Source organism: Oncorhynchus tshawytscha, linkage group LG02 (assembly GCF_018296145.1).
Source record: "Oncorhynchus tshawytscha isolate Ot180627B linkage group LG02, Otsh_v2.0, whole genome shotgun sequence".
Classification (NCBI taxonomy): domain Eukaryota; kingdom Metazoa; phylum Chordata; class Actinopteri; order Salmoniformes; family Salmonidae; genus Oncorhynchus; species Oncorhynchus tshawytscha.
The window spans coordinates 57255508-57274162 of NC_056430.1; the positions used below are offsets into that span (position 1 = coordinate 57255508).

Consider the following 18655-nt stretch of genomic DNA (forward strand, 5'->3'; position numbering starts at 1 on the left):
AACAACGCTACTGCGAAGCCTTAACATTTAAACAATTATTATCTGGGAGATTTGTTTTCATAGTCTCACAGTGCTCCAGAAATAAAACTCTTGGTCGCACACAGAAACATATTTCATTGCACTTTAGAGACCTGCTGATAGGCCATAAACCCCCCATCTAAATTATGGATTGGATTCAATCCGTATCGCAGATGATCAGCGTTAAAATGTACAGGTCATTTCTGATTGAGCCGACATATGCAGCATTTACCGTGAATGCAACCGTGGGAACATTGCCTTTTATTGTCAATAAAAGCAGGTCTTCGCGCTATAAAAGCAGGTCTTCAGCGCTACGGATTGAATAGGGCCCCAACATAAAAAACATGCATTAGCCTAACATCAATGGTTTGACTTGTGAGAGTCATTATTTCTAAAATCGATAGAGCCTACACTTTCTAGCACCACTTTGAACTAATGTGGTAGGGATAATAAGGGAGCGGTCTGTGACGCACAAGAGCAGCCGCTCACCGATATGTCAGGTCATACTCAGTTCCACTTCTAACACCTCCAAAACATCTGCTATGTGCTCGATCTGATTCAATCTTGGCCCTTGTTCCATTCAGTCTCCATATCTGCATCAATGAGTCACCCACAACCAGGCCCTGATCATGCTTCCCAGATTAGGTTTTTACCCTCGACAATATCCCTCGGCAGGCCCTGGCCAAGACGTACATCGCACAAGATGTAGAGCAGCAGGGAGAGAGAAAGAGAGAGGTAGATAAGAGTATGAGCACAGTGAACGAGTGAGGGAGAGCAAAGTTACTTAGGGAAGAAAACAATGGAAAGAAAGATGGACAGACAAGTATTGCGGGTCTAGTCCAACCTAAAGATTCCCTTTTGTACAGGATATCATGTGATATAACTATCCCAGAAACCCAACGTGGGGGGGGGGTGGAATAGTAGTTGCACACACTACACAGCCTTTGAAACACACACTACACAGCCTTTGAAACAAGTCAAGTTTTGCCCATATTGTGTCAAATTACACTGCCAGTCAAAGGGGTCACTGTATTTACCTACACAAGCATTTCACGTTGTTATAAAAACGTAGGCCAGGATTCAATCCGTTTCAAAATTAAAAAGGGAGGCGGTGTGGTGATTGTTCAGTATGCTTTTATTTAATGTTTTTAAAGACACCACAGCTTCATCATAGTCAATCACACACATACTCACAAATACAAAAAAAAGATATGGTTTCTTATGTTTTATTAAAAGTGTTGTATTGGGTACCAACCTACTTTTGTTTTAAAAATCCTAAATGGTTTTGAGATTTTATTTAAAATAGGAGCCGACTTTGAAACAAACAAACTTAATGTTTAGTTAATGATGATATTAAAGTTGCATTCATTGTTTCTGGTTTTAATTGAAGGTGTTCATTTTTACTCATCGGGTCACAACTGTCTTATCAGTGGTCATAGATCATAACTCTAATAACAGCGGGACTCAGTCTTTGACACAAAGGTTCATACATCCGTATAAAAAAAAAAAAGTTATCAAAACTCCCTTAGAGAGTTAAACTGGCTCAGAAGGCACATCACTGGAATCGCTCTTATTGAAGTGTTCATTCTTTTTTAGAAATTAATCAAAGACATCTGGCTAGCCCGCCCCGCATCCCTCCCAAACAAGAATGTGGTATCATAGTGCAACATAATGCAGACTGTTAATGACCACATCGTGTGTTCCCCCCCATACACAGTGTTCAATATTTGTATTCCTTGGGATGGCAACACAAGTGACATTTCCATAATCTAAAACATGTTATTAGATCAAGTTCAGAACAACATAATAATAGGCAACATAATTGGGTGTGAAAGCTGTATATTAATATGGTTTCATTGACTACTATGGCAGCTCAAAACTGTTTCTACAGAGACATTAAACCAATCCTTATAGTTCCAATGCAGTATAAATTCTTGAATAAATTTGACTCTAACTGTGCCCTTTTCCATCCTCACAAAGAAAAATACACGCAGATGTGGTTTTTACACCCTTGCAACACAGGGCTTCTGTCCTTAATGCGGATTCTGTGGTTTACCCCTTCAGTCAAAGGCTCTCAGGTTCTTGAAGGGTTCTTCAGTATAAGGCTAGTTCGGTGCAGCATGCCGACACGTACAGAACAGGGAAGAAACTAAATAAGCTGGCTCAGCATAAGCCGCTCCGCATACTTTCTATGTTCGTTTTAATGATCTGTCTAAAACGTGCATGTGTGGAGGTTATCCGTCCCTGTTAAAATGTATTTTCAGCAATTTATTATGCTGTTGACATGCAGTGCATGCTCAAATGACATGATTCAAGTTCTTGTTTTGGTCTGAGGACTTCTGTTTGTGGTTTTGGTTGTATGTGTAGCTCACAGTGCTAGTTTCAGAGACCAGGGCGCATCACAGGTTTCATGTCCCTCTTTGACGGTCTCTGACCACCACACCCAACACTAATGGCTTCGTCCTGTACACACCACCCTAGCTCATTCTCATCTCTTGTGCAGCTTAATTTTGCCCTCTGTGTCCAGCTTTTGGATAACCTCCGTCTCAAAATCAGCATTGTGCACCCCAGTTTTCCTAAACGCACCAGCGTACTGGTTGTCCTCCCAGTAGTGGTGCCAGTTCCCCTGTTGGTCAGCTCCATAGCCAAACACAGACACCTGGAGAAGGACGGCAATGTTTAGCATTACTAGTGTTATTAGCATTCTGCTTACTTTCAGCCAGGCTGATACTAAAGAGAAGTCCATTTCCACTGAGAATTTACACCCCCCCAATCTGACTGTTTCCACATCTATGTCGCAGCTCAAGTGATTCACTGGGCTATGGCCTCAGTGGACCTGTTCTGACAAGGCGAGGCTAAATATACTTTTCAGCTTGCATTTACATAACAATGGCTTAGTATGAGGTTTTTAATTTTATTTTACCAGGTTAAGTTGACTGAGAACACATTCACAGTTACAGCAACGACCTGGGGAATAGTTACAGGGGAGAGGAGGGTGGATGAATGAGCCAATTGGAAGCTGGGGATGATTAGGTGGTCATGATGTTATGAGGGCCGGATTGGGAATTTAGCCAGGACACCTGGGTTACACAAAGGCAATGTTCCCAATCACTGGGGCATTGGGCTATCTTTTTTTTTTTTTTAGACCAGAGGAGCTAATCACCTTCCACGGTTAACACCATCTCACAAAGTAACTGTGTTGATATTGCAAAGGTTGTTGATTCTGCTCTTCACAAGTCCTCAGTGTCAGCCCTGGTTATGGAAACACAGTTCCCCCCCAAAAAATGACACTAGAGCTTACATTAACATAATCACTGGCGAGACACTGATGCTGCTATGGAAAAAACCCTATTTATGTCAAAGGATACTCACCTCATCGCAGATGTGAAGGGCAAATATAACTGCCAGCATGCCCGTGGAAGGGTATCTGCCATGGCGCTCTGTCCACCGGTCGTGGGTGTACTTAAAGAACGCTGGATTCACCACTATAACCTGCAAACGAGAGGGTGATTAGCTTTAACACACAAAACTAATCAACATTCATTCAATAGTTTTGCCCACCATGATAAGCCTTACCCTGTCCTTGTCAGCCTGTACCCGACCTTTCACCCTCATGTATGTCCTGAAGAAACATGCAGGGAAGACAACTATTTTATTTGACCTTTATTAAACAAGGTGGGTCAGTTGAGAACCAGTTCTCGTTTATAATGACGGCCTAGCCAAGAGGCAAAACATTGTCACGATAAAAACATGAACATTCTAAATATAGACTAAAAGACCATTGTACTTGCCTAGGGAGCAGCAAGAGGAAATGTCCCTCCCTACATTCAGGCTCTGCTTAAAACCTACACCCCAATCTGAGTACTTCGTTCTGCCACCTCTGGTCTCTTGGCCCTTCTACCCCTTCGGGAGGGCAGCTCCCACTCACATTGTGATATGTGGTTGTCCCACCTAGCTATCTTAAGATGAATGCACTAACTGTAAGCAGCTCTGGATAAGAGCATCTGCTAAATGGCTAAAATGTCAATGTATAGACAAAGACAACAGTCACATCAAAAACAGACTACGACAAGGTCAAAAAGCTCAACAATGAATTACGCTATCTGTTGTAGTCAGTCAGACCCATACCATGCATTAGTCAGTTGAGTGCTTTGACAAGTGTTGTTGTGGTCGGTAGATGTGTGTTTGTAGTCAGTAATTGTGGTCAGTATTGTGTGGTTGTCGTCAGTAGTTGTACATTTGGGAGTGCCGGTGAAAAGCTTGGGATTGGCAAAGAGTGGACCTACGTTTTGATCTCTCCCGTCGAAAGGGCACTGGCCACCCACTGTAGATCGCGGAGTTTAAAGGGCAGCAGAACTAGGTGGACCCCAGGGGCGATGTCCACTGCACTCTCAGGGTACATGAAGTGGTGTGTCGTTCTGTTGCCCACGTCGGCTTCAAACCCTGCTGTTGTGGCTTTATTCATCCTTTACAGCGAAGAGAGAACCATTGTTTCAGTTCACAGGCAGGTCATGAACTAATCTGTGCCGATGTGGCGTGCGAGGCAACAATCAGACACTGAATTAGATTTAACATGGTAGCCCTGCAGCTACTGGGATGTAGTGTATGTGTGAATTAATTCCAGACAGTCAGTCAACCACCTGATTTAACTAAGTATAGTCTTAATTGAGCTCATCTGGCATGCCTCACTGGTTTCAGGGGAAATGGTAATTGGGTCAGGTGGTTTTAAGAGTGTCTGGAACTGAAGCCTGGTCACTGGTTCTTCAGGCTCAGTATGGTCTAATCCTGCCAAGGTGAATGGTTGTGGGTTGTTTGGATCATGGTGGGGTTGTGTAATGCCACCTCCACGCCTTTTAGACTATTGGTGTTAAGGCCATTTTACTGTGGTAATGGCCATGATGTGATAATCATGCTCATTTGGACTATGTATTTGCATAGAAGTAGTTAAGGTTATTTAATGGTTGTGGTGCTTTTTCATACTAGAACATGAAAACCGGTTCGGTACTAAAATTTGTGTTACTTTAGGTACTTCTGTCAAATGTGTCTCACGGATCAAGTCTGTCTACAGCGCACCTAGCCTGCACTGGGAGTCTAGGCTGTATCATGGTAGCTTCTCACTCATGCTGAACCGAAGTTAATACACTTCAATAATGCGACACGGCATCTTAAAACTGTTAACTACTGTTTATAAAACAATGTCCATACAAGCTAGAACACTTTACAATGCAAGATCCCGGTAGCTTCCAGCTCTGTTAGGCCAACTTTTCTTGCTAGCTTACAGCTGAAGCTACTGTAACGTCAATACACTACCCTAGTACTTGTGCAAACCATAACGCAAAATGTTGGATTTCAAAGCTGATCGCTACCAAAACATTATTCATTCACTTGGTCTCTAACTTCTCTCCAAAAGACTATCTATTCCCTTTGCGAACTGAAACGGTGTGTGTAGGGCTCTGATGGGCCGCTCCCCCTATTGCCTCATGAATGATGTCATTACTGGTTATAGAGACAGTGCACACTTCTTTAAAATAAGCTACTTCTATGCAAATGCTGTTGATCAGTACAATAAATTAAGTCCCAAATAGAAGGGAAACAGATTGCTTGTCAACTGTTCCCCCATGAAATCAGCCAAAATTAGTTCAATGCATGCACACTCCTATTGAATATGCATTCACCTGTATTGTGAATAGGCCTAGGCTACATCATGATTTACCCTGTTTATCAAGAGATGTATCATTCAAATAAATGATTACCGTTATGTAGTTATTGTTTTTACAAAAGTCAAATTAATTGTATGATTATATAAATGATTAATTAATGCATACATACATTGCTGTCTCTGAAAATGTTTTACATACATCTTTTTGAATGTAATGTTGTTGAATTCAAAACATGCCCAACGATTGAATAGAGCAGTAGCAGAGTTTATCTGTCTGGCTCAAGTGCCAGGATGTGCCTTCTTTTTTTGCCGTGGTATCGAGTATTGTAATGGTATCAAGTATCGGGATACTTAACCTGGCATCGGTATAGAAGTCAAAATTCCAGTATCGTGAAAACACTAGTTAGGTCATACCTTATGACACGGTTATGTGAGTCTATCAAGGAGCCGTATTGAGAGCCGAGCAGGTTTCCTGAATTCCCCACCACTGCACACTTCCTGCACAGTGCTTGTTTGGGTTGGACATCCACGGCAGGGGGAGCAATGACCTGGAACATCTTCTGGATCACGTCATATATCGTCCGCTCATCGGTGGACCGCTGCAAAGCCTGATGGGAATGTTTAAAATTCACTTTAGGTGTGGGGTGACAATGATATCTCACAGGACTAAAGCCTGAGGTCACATTTGGCAAACAAACAAAAACAGGGCAATATATACAGTTGAAGTCGGAAGTTCACATACACTTAGGTTGGAGTCATTAAAACTAGTTTTGCTCCACAAAATTCTTGTTAACAAACTATAGTTTGGGCCTCCCGGGTGGCGCACTGCATCGCAGTGCTAGCTGTGCTACCAGAGACTCTGGGTTCGCGCCAAGGCTCTGTCGCAGCCGGCCGTGACGGGGAGGTCCGTGGGGCGATGCACAATTGGCCTTGCGTCGTCCGCGTTAGGGAGGGTTTGGCCGGTAGGGATATCCTTGTCTCATCGCGCAATAGCAACCCCTGTGGCGGGCCAGGTGCAGTGCGCGCTAACCAGGTCGCCAGGTGCACGGTGTTTCCTCTGACACATTGGTGCGGCTGGCTTCCGGGTTGGATGCGCGCTGTGTTAAGAAGCATTGCGGCTTGGTTGGGTAGTGTTTCGGAGGACACCTTCGTCTCTCCCAAGCCCGTACGGGAGTTATAGCAATGAGACAAGATAGTAGCTACAGTGCCTTGCGAAAGTATTCGGCCCCCTTGAACTTTGCGACCTTTTGCCACATTTCAGGCTTCAAACATAAAGATATAAAACTGTATTTTTTTGTGAAGAATCAACAACAAGTGGGACACAATCATGAAGTGGAACGACATTTATTTGATATTTCAAACTTTTTTAACAAATCAAAAACTGAAAAATTGGGCGTGCAAAATTATTCAGCCCCCTTAAGTTAATACTTTGTAGCGCCACCTTTTGCTGCGATTACAGCAGTAAGTCGCTTGGGGTATGTCTCTATCAGTTTTGCACTTCGAGAGACTGAAATTTTTTCCCATTCCTCCTTGCAAAACAGCTCGAGCTCAGTGAGGTTGGATGGAGAGCATTTGTGAACAGCAGTTTTCAGTTCTTTCCACAGATTCTCGATTGGATTCAGGTCTGGACTTTGACTTGGCCATTCTAACACCTGGATATGTTTATTTTTGAACCATTCCATTGTAGATTTTGCTTTATGTTTTGGATCCTTGTCTTGTTGGAAGACAAAGCTCTGTCCCCGTCTCAGGTCTTTTGCAGACTCCATCAGGTTTTCTTCCAGAATGGTCCTGTATTTGGCTCCATCCATCTTCCCATCAATTTTAACCATCTTCCCTGTCCCTGCTGAAGAAAAGCAGGCCCAAACCATGATGCTGCCACCACCATGTTTGACAGTGGGGAAGGTGTGTTCAGGGTGATGAGCTGTGTTGCTTTTACGCCAAACATAACGTTTTGCATTGTTGCCAAAAAGTTCAATTTTGGTTTCATCTGACCAGAGCACCTTCTTCCACATGTTTGGTGTGTCTCCCAGGTGGCTTGTGGCAAACTTTAAACAACACTTTTTATGGATATCTTTAAGAAATGTCTTTCTTCTTGCCACTCTTCCATTAAGGCCAGATTTGTGCAATATACGACTGATTGTTGTCCTATGGACAGAGTCTCCCACCTCAGCTGTAGATCTCTGCAGTTCATCCAGAGTGATCATGGGCCTCTTGGCTGCATCTCTGATCAGTCTTCTCCTTGTATGAGCTGAAAGTTTAGAGGGACGGCCAGGTCTTGGTAGATTTGCAGTGGTCTGATACTCCTTCCATTTCAATATTATCGCTTGCACAGTGCTCCTTGGGATGTTTAAAGCTTGGGAAATCTTTTTGTATCCAAATCCGGCTTTAAACTTCTTCACAACAGTATCTCGGACCTGCCTGGTGTGTTCCTTGTTCTTCATGATGGTCTCTGCGCTTTTAACGGACCTCTGAGACTATCACAGTGCAGGTGCATTTATACGGAGACTTGATTACACACAGGTGGATTGTATTTATCATCATTAGTCATTTAGGTCAACATTGGATCATTCAGAGATCCTCACTGAACTTCTGGAGAGAGTTTGCTCCACTGAAAGTAAAGGGGCTGAATAATTTTGCACGCCCAATTTTTCAGTTTTTGATTTGTTAAAAAAGTTTGAAATATCCAATAAATGTCGTTCCACTTCATGATTGTGTCCCACTTGTTGTTGATTCTTCACAAAAATACAGTTTTATATCTTTATGTTTGAAGCCTGAAATGTGGCAAAATGTCGCAAAGTTCAAGGGGGCCGAATACTTTTGCAAGGCACTGTACTAACAATTGGATACCACGAATTTGGGGAGAAAAGGGGGTAAAAAAAAAATATATATATATACATATATATATAGTTTTGGCAAGTCGGTTAGGACATCTACTTTGGGCATAACACAAGTAATTTTTCTAAGACGGATTATTTCACTTAGAATTCACTGTATCACAAATCATTTGGGTCAGAAGTTTACATACACTAAGTTGACTGTGCCTTTTAAACAGCTTGGAAAATTCCAGAAAATGATGTCATGGCTTTAGAAGCTTCTGATAGGCTAATTGACATAATTTGAGTCAATTGGAAATGTAACTGTGGATGTATTTCAAGGCCTACCTTCAAACTCAGTGCCTCTTTGCTTGACATCATGGGAAAATCAAAAGAAATCAGCCAAGACCTCTAAAAATTGTAGACGCCCACAAGTCTGGTTCATCCTTGGGAGCAATTTCCAAATGCCTGAAGGTACCGTGTTCATCTGTACAAAAAATAGTACGCAAGTATAAACACCATGGGACCACACAGGCGTCATACCGCTTAGGAAGGTATGGAAGGTCACGCTTTCGGTCTCCTAGAGATGAACGTACTATGGTGCGAAAAGTGCAAATAAATCCCAAAATAACAGCAAAGGACCTTGTGAAGATGCTGGAGGAAACAGGTACAACAGTATCTATATCCACAGTAAAACGAGTCCTATATCGACATAACTTGAAAGGCTGATCAGCAAGGAAGAAGCCACTGCTCCAAAACCGCCATAAAAAAGCCAGACCACGGTTTGCAACTGCACATGGGGACAAAGATCATACTTTTTGGAGAAATGTCCTCTGGTCTGATGAAACAAAAATAGAACTGTTTGGCCATAATGACCGTCGTTATGTTTGGAGGAAAAAGGGGGAGGCTTGCAAGCCGAAGAACACAAGGTAAAACCGTGAAGCTAGGGGGTGGCAGCATCATGTTGTGGGATGCTTTGCTGCAGGAGGGACTGGTGAACTTCACAAAATAGATGGCATCATGAGAAGAAAAATGATGTGGATATATTGAAGCAACATCTCAAGACATCAGTCAGGAAGTTAAACCTTGGTCGCAAACGGGTCTTCCAAATGGACAATGACCCCAAGCATACTTCCAAAGTTGTTGCAAAATGGCTTAAGGACAACAAAGTCAAGGTATTGGAGTGGCCATCACAAAGCCTTGACCTCAATCCTATAGAAAATGTGTGGCCAGAACTGAAAAGGCGTGTGCGAGCAAGGAGGCCTACAAACCTGACTCCATTACACCAGCTCTGTCAAGAGGAATGGGCCAAAATTCACCCAATTTATTGTGGGAAGTTTGTGGAAGGCTACCCGAAATGTTTGACCCAAGTTAAACAATTTAAAGGCAATGCTACCAAATACTAATTGAGTGTATGTAAACTTCTGACCCACTGTGGTGAAAGAAATTAAAGCTGAAATAAATCATTCTCTCTACTATTATTCAGACATTAGACATTTCACATTATTAAAATAAAGTGGTGAACCTAACTGACCTATGACAGGGAATTTTTACTTGGATTAAATGTTAGGAATTGTGAAAAACTGAGTTTAAATGTATTTGGCTAAGGTGTATGTAAACTTCCGACTTCAACTGTACACTGGCATGGCATTCTTATCAGACCAACTATGGCAACACAGTGTGTGTATGTCCTGACCACTGCTTTTCAGTGCCACGGGAGCCATCACCAAGCTTATTTTAGTGTTGCTTTCGAAACCTTGAATGCCTCAAATTATCTTTTAATAAAACATATTAAAACATGCTCAGACTGGTGAACGGCTTATGGATGGCGAGTTCTCCTTTCTTTGCTCAGTCCCTTCAGGGAGTTTCTTTTGGAAAGTAATCACCCTGACGATTACAGTGCATGGAATCCACCGCAGTAGGTTTTAATGACATTTGGCCATGGAATGATGGTAGTAACAGAGCACATTTAGTTTTCACTGTGCAGCACAGAGGCTGTCTTTTCCAGATGTACTGGAAGTTTGCCACGGAAGAAAATGTTGACTTCAAACATTGATATTTGCAGCATGCTTGAGAGATAAGAGTAGGACTACTAAGTCCCTCATAGGAATAAAATGATAACAGATGAGTATGTCTGGGAATACACACATTTCTCATGCATGTCAGCAAATTTTTGCTGGCCACATGTCTTGATTTTTTTTAAATGACTGATTATTGAATGGTGGTGAACTGGACATGCAAGTGTGTAACGGATGTGAAATGGCTAGCTAAGTTAGCGGTGGTGCGCGCTAAATAGCGTTTCAATCGGTGACGTCACTTGCTCTGAGACCTTGAAGTAGTGGTTCCCCTTGCTCTGCAAGGGCTGCGGCTTTTGTGGAGCGATGCTTCGTGGGTGACTGTTGTTGATGTGTGCAGAGGGTCCCTGGTTCGCGCCCGGGTATGGGCGAGGGGACGGTCTAAAGTTATACTGTTACAAGTGCAATAGAGATTTTCTCTAGTCTTGCATATTTTTTATACTGAATTTAAAATCAGATCTTCAACCAAAACCTAATATTAAATAAAGGGAAACTGAGTGAACAAATAACAAAATGTTGATGCTTATTTCATTCATTTAATAAACAACACCCAATGCCCCTGTGCGAAAAGTAAGAGAGTACCACAGTATGTGTCATAATACCCATAAAACTTGGCGGTCAAACAATGAATGAATGAGATACATTTCTTTAAATTGAAAATGCTGTGAGCGGTATTGTGCAAGTTTTAAATTGACACAAAACATGTTAGCAAAGGTGTCAGCGAAAGATGACGTGCAGGAGTTTGCAGGGATTTGTGGTCTTGCATGATGTCTACTTTGATGCTTATTAGAGCACATTGATAAAAGTCACCTTGTCCGAGACAGATAAACAAGGTAAACATACACAAAATTCTAAAATTCCCTATGGGAAAAATGATTGGAACCATTTCCCTGTTTGACCGCTAGGTTTAATGGGTATTATGACACCTCCACTGTTGGTCTCTATAGCCCCCTTACTCTGAATAACTGGTTGTACCACCTTTAGCTGCAATGACTGTAACGAAACGCTTCCTGTAGTTGTTGATCAGTCTTTCACATTGCTGTGGAAGAAATTTTGCCCACTCAGCGACATTTGTGGGTTTTCGAGCATGAACAGCTCGTTTCAGGTCCTACCACAACATTTCAATCGGGTTTAGGTCTGGACTTTGACTAGTTAATTCCAAAACGTAAAATTGCTTTTCAGGCTTTCTGTAGACGCACTTGTGTGTTTTGGATCATTGTCTTGCTGCATGACCCAGCTTAACTTCACAGGGGCTACCAGTCTTTCAATGCTGTTTTGAGCAACACACTTTTAGGTAAAAAAAATAAATAATAATAATTGAGTTAATAACACTGACACGGTCGGCAGGTGTACAGTGTTTCCTCCGACACATTGGGGCAGCTGGCTTCCGGGTTAAGTGGGCACTGTGTCAAGAAGAAATGCGGCTTGGCTGAGTTGTGTTTCGGAGGACGCACGGCTCTCGACCCTCGCCACTCCTGAGTCCGTACGGGAGTTGCAGCGATGAGACAAGACTAACTACCAATTGGATACCACAAAAATTGGGGAGAAAAAAGGGGAAAAAAAATTGTGCCCATCCAAGAAGGCTCAAAGTCATTGGCCACAGAATTACATCAAATCACATTATATTTACAGTAGCTTTGATTGGACTGATCATGTCAACATTTACTTTCAAAGTCTTAGCTAGCAGTCATCATCAGTTGTCATCAAGTTGACAATCTACTGGCAAATCCTTTTGAAATCCTTGTCATATGAAGAGAAATAATGAAGAGAAATTATAGATAAAACGTATCGGTGCTCATTGGCCATTGTACATAAAGATTACACAACAAGTTGGCAATCGCAAATTCAACAATGAGCCGTTTGGAAGGAATCCGTGGCTAACTGCAAGCGTTACAAAGAAACCACTAACATTAGCCTGCTATTCAATGGAGTGGTTGTGTTCCCCCCACCCCAAGTTCCCACCATAAATTCAGAGAATGACAGACTTTGATGACAAAATTTGCGCACAAAGGACAGCTGCACCACCTTCACAAGGTGAGTCCAAAAATGTATTGTATGTTGCTCCATAAATTATGTAATATGCAAGGGAGAAATCTATTCTGTAGCTAAGAAAGTAATACTAAGTATATATTGTGTAGTAAGCTGTTAGAAGCCCATGTGCCTCACCCTAATAATTTGGTCTATTTTCACCAACGCGGTATTGTAAACACATCGTTCGTGGCCCGGTTTGTGCTTGTTTGGCTACAGCTTTGACAGTGCTACTGATAGTATTGGTGGTGCTTGGCTTGCAAGTGCAAATTCAGCATGCACAACATTCTATAATATAATTGTGTTATTTGATGTGTCAAATTAAAAGCGTATTTAACGTGTCAAATATTGTTATATGACGTGTATCTTTTTTGACACGCAAAGACCCAAACGGCGTTCAATGTACCTCACCCTAATAATTTGGTCTATTTTCACCTCTTAAATTTCACCTACTGTTCTAACTTGGTGGTGCACAAATAGCCTATAACCTGTTTAGAGAAATGTAATCATTGAATATTGTAAGAGCTTTCATTGTCTGTTTATATGTCCCATTTATTTATCCTACGGTTCTAACTTGTACAGGGAGTAAACTGTAAGAACGGCCCATGTTCTGAATTCTGTCGCTGTACATTTCAAAAGTGCTGAACAAATAGTTATTGACTATGTCCGTCGTCGCTTGCTCATTGTCTTAAATCGAAATGACGGATTTTTGATTGACGTCCCCTTATGCCATAGTTTGTACATCTCAATTGTCAGTAGAAATCACATTTGTTTAAGCAAGTCTGTCATTTCAGCTATGTTTTTTTAAAAGGCATTAAATTAGGCTGAATTAACTGTTTCGATGCCAGACAAGGCTCAGATGAAAGCCAGGTGTAGCAGTGGTAAGGTGTTGAGACAGTTTTATGTAGGCCCTACAGTTTGTGGGCACCATTTGTCACCGTTATCGTGCAATTAATGTATTGTTTAGTGTTGTGTAGTGGCTTTGCTGGCATGCATCCCACATTTTTTGTTTGTTTGCCCCACCAAGATTTACATGCTAAAATCGCCACTGGCACTTCAGCTCATGGACGGATGGACAGACATTCTCCTGTAAATTATTTGATACAGAGCAGAATTCATGGTTCCTTCAACGATGGCAAGTTGTCCAGGTCCTGAGGCAGGAAAGCATTCCCAAACCATCCCACTACCACCACCAATTTCATCCACAGCGATGTGCGGGACTGATCAACAACTACAGGAAGCGTTTGGTTGCAGTCATTGCAGCTAAAGGTGGTACAACCAGTTGAGTGTAAAGGGGGCAATTATTTTTTCACACCGGATCTTGGGTGATGCATAACACTGTGTATTAAATAAATGTAATTAGTATTGTGTTATTTGTTCATTTGTGTTCCCATGATCTAATATCTAGAGGGTAGGAGCAGTGTCAGGGGGGGGCATCACAAATAGTCTGGGTAGCCATTTGATTAGGTGTTCAGGGGTTTCATGGCTTGGGGGTAGAAGCTGTTTTACAAGCCTCTTGGACCTAGACTTGGCGCTCCGGTACCGCTTGTCATGCAGTAGGAGAGAGAACAGTCTATGACTAGGGTGGCTGGAGTCTTTGACAATTTTTAGGGCCTTCCTCTGACACCGCATGGTATAGAGGTCCTGGATGGCAGGAAGCTTGGCCCCAGTGATGTACTGGGCCGTAAGCACTACCCTCTGTACCTTGCGGTCGGAGGCCGAGCAGTTGCCATACCAGGCAGTGATGCAATCAGTCAGGTTGATGGTGCAATCACTCGATGGTGCAGCTGTATAAATCCTTTTGAGGATCTGAGGACCCATGCCAAATCTTTTCAGTCTCCTGAGGGGGAATAGGTTTTGTCATGCACTCTTCACGACTGTTAGTTTGTTGGTGATGTGGACACCAAGGAACTTGAAGCCCCATCAATGAGAATGGGGGTGTGCTCTGTCCTCCTTTTCCTGTAGTCCACAATCCTCTCCTTTGTCTTGATCACGTTGAGGGAGAGGTTGTTGTCCTGGCACCACATGGCCCGGTCTCTGACCTCCTCCCTATAGGCTCTCATCGTTGTCGGTGATCATCTGCAAACTTAATGATGGTGTTGGAGTCGTGCCTGGCCGTGCAGTCATGGGAGTACAGGAGGGGACTGAGCATGCACCCTGAGGGGCCCCTGTGTTGAGGATCAGCGTGGCGAATGTGTTGTGACCTACCCTTACCACCTTGGGGCGGCCTGTCAGGAAGTCCAGGATTCAGTTTCAGAGGGCAGTGTTTACTCCCAGGGTCCTTAGCTTATTGATGCGCTTTGAGGGCACTATGGTGTTGAACGCTGAGCTGTAGTTAATGAATAGCATTCTCATACAGGTGTTCCTTTTGTCCAGGTGGGAAAGGGCAGTGTGGAGTGCAATAAAGATTGCATCATCTGTGGATCTGTTGGGGCGGTATGCAAATTGGACTGGGTCTTGGGTCTCTGGGATAATGGTGTTGATGTGAGCCATGTCCAGCCTTTCAAAGCACTTCATGGCTACAGACGTGAGTGCTACGGGTCGTTAGTGGTTTAGGAAGGTTACCTTAGTGTTCATGGGCACAGGCACTATGGTGGTCTGCTTAAAACATGTTGGTATTACATACTCGGAGAGGGAGAGGTTGAAAATGTCAGTGAAGACACTTGCCAGTTGGTCAGCGCATGTCCTGGTAATCCGTCTGGCCCTGCGGCCTTGTGAATGTTGAGCTGTTTACAGGTCTTACTCACATCGGCTGCGGAGAGTGTGATCATACAGTCTTCTAGAACAGCTGATGCTCTCATGCATGTTTCAGTGTAATTGCATCGAAGTGAGCATAGAAGTATTTCAGCTCGTCTAGTAGGCTCGTGTGACTGCGCCACTCTCGGCTGTGCTTCCCACTCTTTGAAAGCGGCAGCTATTGCCTTTAGCTCGGTGTGGATGTTGCCTATAATCCATAGCTTCTGGTTGGGGTATGTACTGTGTCACTGTGGGGACGACGTCATCGATGCACTTATTGATGAAGCCAATCACAGATGTGGTGTACTCCTCAATGCCATCGGAGGAATCCTGGGAACATATTCCAATCTGTGCTAGCAAAACAGTCCTGTAGCTTAGCATCTGCTTTAACTGACCACTTTTTATTTATCTAGTCACGGGTGCTTCCTGTTTTAATTTTTGCTTGTACGCAGGAGTCAGGAGGATAGAATTCTGGTCAGATTTGACAAATGGAGGACGAGGGAGAGCTTTGTATGCGTCTCTGTGTGTGGAGTAAAGGTGTTTTTCCCCCCCTCTAGTTACACATTTAACATGCTGATAGAAATTTGGTAAAATGAATTTAAGTTTCCCTGCATTAAAGTTTCCCGGCTACTAGGAGTGCCGCCTCTGGGTGAGTGTTTTCTTTTTTTGCTTATTGGCGGAATACATCTCATTCTATGCTGTCTTAGTGCCATCTTCTGACTGTGGTGGTATGTAAACAGATACAAAGAATACAGATTAAAACTCTCTAGGTAGGTAAGTGTGGTCTACAGCTTATCTTGAGATACTCTACCTCAGGCGAGCAATAGCTCGAAACTTCCTTAGATATCGTGCACTAGCTGTTATTTACAAAAATACATAGTCCGCAACCCCTTGTCTAACCATCACTCATCCTGCCGGTGCAGTGTATAACCAGCCAGCTGTATGTTGATATTGTCGTCATTCAGCCACGTCTCCGTGAAGCATAAGATATTACAGTATTGAATGTCCCGTTGTTAGTTTAATCTTCCACGTAGGTCATCTATTTTATTGTCCAAGATTGCATGTTTACTAGCAGAATGGAATGAAATGGGGGTTTATTCGATCGCTTACGAATTCTCAGAAGGCAGCCCGCCCTCCGGACCCTTTTTCTCCACCTCCTCTTCCCGCAAATCATGGGGATGTGGGCCTGTTCCGGAGAAAGCAGTATATCGTTCGCGTCGGCCTGATCAGACTCGTTAAAGGGAAAAAAGGATTCTGCCAGTCCGTGGAGAGTAATTGCAGTCCTGATGTCCAGAAATTATTTCCGGGCATAAGAGACAGTAGTGGCAACATTATGTACAAAATAGGTATTTTTTTAAATTTACAAACCATGCAAATAAACTAACAAAAAAAACACACTCGGTTGGATACCATCTTACCATTTTGTCATCACCAGGCTGACTTTAGTTGCAGTATAACATTAGCTAGCTAGCTAAGATTGAGGGGAGACCTCCAGATTTTAGCTAGCTAACATTAGCATATCTTGCTATTTTTGATGAACTTTGCTAGCTAATGACAACATTGCCATCTGTCTAAAGTAAATTTGACAACATGATGATGCTGGTAAAGATGTTTCCTATGAAATATATGCCTACATTAGCAATGTCATAGTATTCCCAAGCCCCTATAATGTAATTTAGACTAAACAGTCATTAGCCCTGTTTAAAGTCATTAGCCCCTGTTCCACATTAGAGCATCAATATGGCTGCGGCGTCTTTAGAACGTTGATAACAAAGACAACGACACGACTGAGTGACCCATAAATAGTGATACAAATGTATTACATTGTACTGATGTACTAATATTAATGTACTGGACAGATATTGTTTGGGAAAGTGACAGATTCATTCATATTTTTGCTTCATTTGTCATAGAATTCTTTGCTGTATAATCCTACACCTTTAACAATAAGTTGACCGTTTTTGGCCACATACAGTATATAACCACACTATTTGGCCCCTCTCATCAATAATAAACGTCTTACCAGCCACCACTTCAGGGCCAGGGGGTCCATGTTGTTGTCTCTGTCTGTGAGAAAGGGCTGCTGCTGGGGGTCATAGTGCTGAGCGAACCACTCCGAGACCTCCATGTCTGCTATGCAGGACGGACACCCACATATCCTGTCCGGGCTGGGCACCGTGGCACTCGGTGGAGCCCATGTTCGGTTAACAGCGTGCCCATGCACAGTCCTGGAGGTGGCATGGGTCTCCATCAAAGTCAAAGACAGGATGTTGTTCTTCTGAATGGTGTGGGTGGCAATCATGACAAAGAGGATCCCACCAAACAGAGCAAACAGGCACAACTTCCTCTTGGAGAGCATTACTGGACTGTTTGAGCCAGTGCCCTGGGTAAAAGGCAACCTAGACAACCTAAAATTAAAGCAGGAAGCAGTGTTGATTTCTTGGCACCACTGCTCTGTGAATATACTTTGTCAGTGGAGTCGAGCGTAAGAACCAGACACATTCAGCAAATATATCAGGAATCTCCCTGTTTTTCCAGCCAGAGGGAAGGTACACTTCTTAAAATTACTGGCAAGTTATACATGTAACAAACATGCAGAATAATTAGTTGATACCAGAGTTTATAAAGGAAAGAGGGGGTTTGCTGGATTGTGACCTTGGCCTAATGTGTCCTATTTGGCCATGCTGGTCTGCCAAAGGAAGAGGAGAGTAAAGTTTGAGTAAAAGTCTTGACCGAATACTTTTGTCTGCCGCTTAAGAAGAGACACTGCCTTGCCCTGCTCAAGGAGATCGGCGAGGAAATTAAAAAGAGGAAGGTTAAAAATAGAGCCTTCGGTTTCCAAACACCCTGTCCAGACCAAAGGTGGCCCCTCATTGGTTCAACCTCGTGTTTCTCTCCAGAGCTCTGGTCTGCATGCGCTGCACAGTTTCCTGCTCCTAGAAGACAAACACATACAGATATCAGCATCTGAAAAAAAAAAGAAAGTCAAACCAAGATGCTTAGGAAATAAATAAGACGGGGAGAGAAATCAATTACTCCAACAATCACATAGTGAACAGTCACCGCAGCCTTTGATTAAACTCCCCATCCATGCAGGGCTCAATACATAATCTTGAAAACATCAATCAAACTCATACTGTGTGGATGGCCATACTGTTGTTAGAACCTTTCTCCTGTTGTGGCACAGAAAGATGAAGCCTCTTTCTTCACATTGAATTCTCAGAGCACAACACGATCATCTATGGAGAGGAAAGCCAGAACAACTTGCCTCTCCGCAGGCAGTAGAAACACAATGACTAAGCCGGAGTGTCCGCTCTGCACACACG

At 42.9% G+C, this 18655-nt stretch overlaps 1 protein-coding gene across 2 annotated transcripts in view; it reads right to left on the reverse strand.

Moving 5' to 3' along the window:
- Window positions 1-1135: 1135 nt before the first annotated feature.
- The window catches only part of LOC112266576 (CMP-N-acetylneuraminate-beta-galactosamide-alpha-2,3-sialyltransferase 2), a 48445-nt gene continuing 30925 nt past the window's right edge, over window positions 1136-18655 (reverse strand). The window contains exons 2-8 of one of the 2 annotated variants that reach the window (XM_024444166.2): window positions 18070-18265; window positions 17353-17737; window positions 6092-6285; window positions 4305-4484; window positions 3595-3640; window positions 3391-3510; window positions 1136-2677 (exon numbers count right to left, since the gene is read on the reverse strand). In XM_024444166.2, the coding sequence (XP_024299934.1) occupies window positions 2507-2677; window positions 3391-3510; window positions 3595-3640; window positions 4305-4484; window positions 6092-6285; window positions 17353-17737; window positions 18070-18203 (1230 nt within the window). In that variant the 5' untranslated portion in view covers window positions 18204-18265 and the 3' untranslated portion in view covers window positions 1136-2506. Of the gene's footprint in view, window positions 2678-3390; window positions 3511-3594; window positions 3641-4304; window positions 4485-6091; window positions 6286-17352; window positions 18266-18655 lie in introns of both variants that reach the window. The other variant, XM_024444176.2, reaches the window with a different exon arrangement.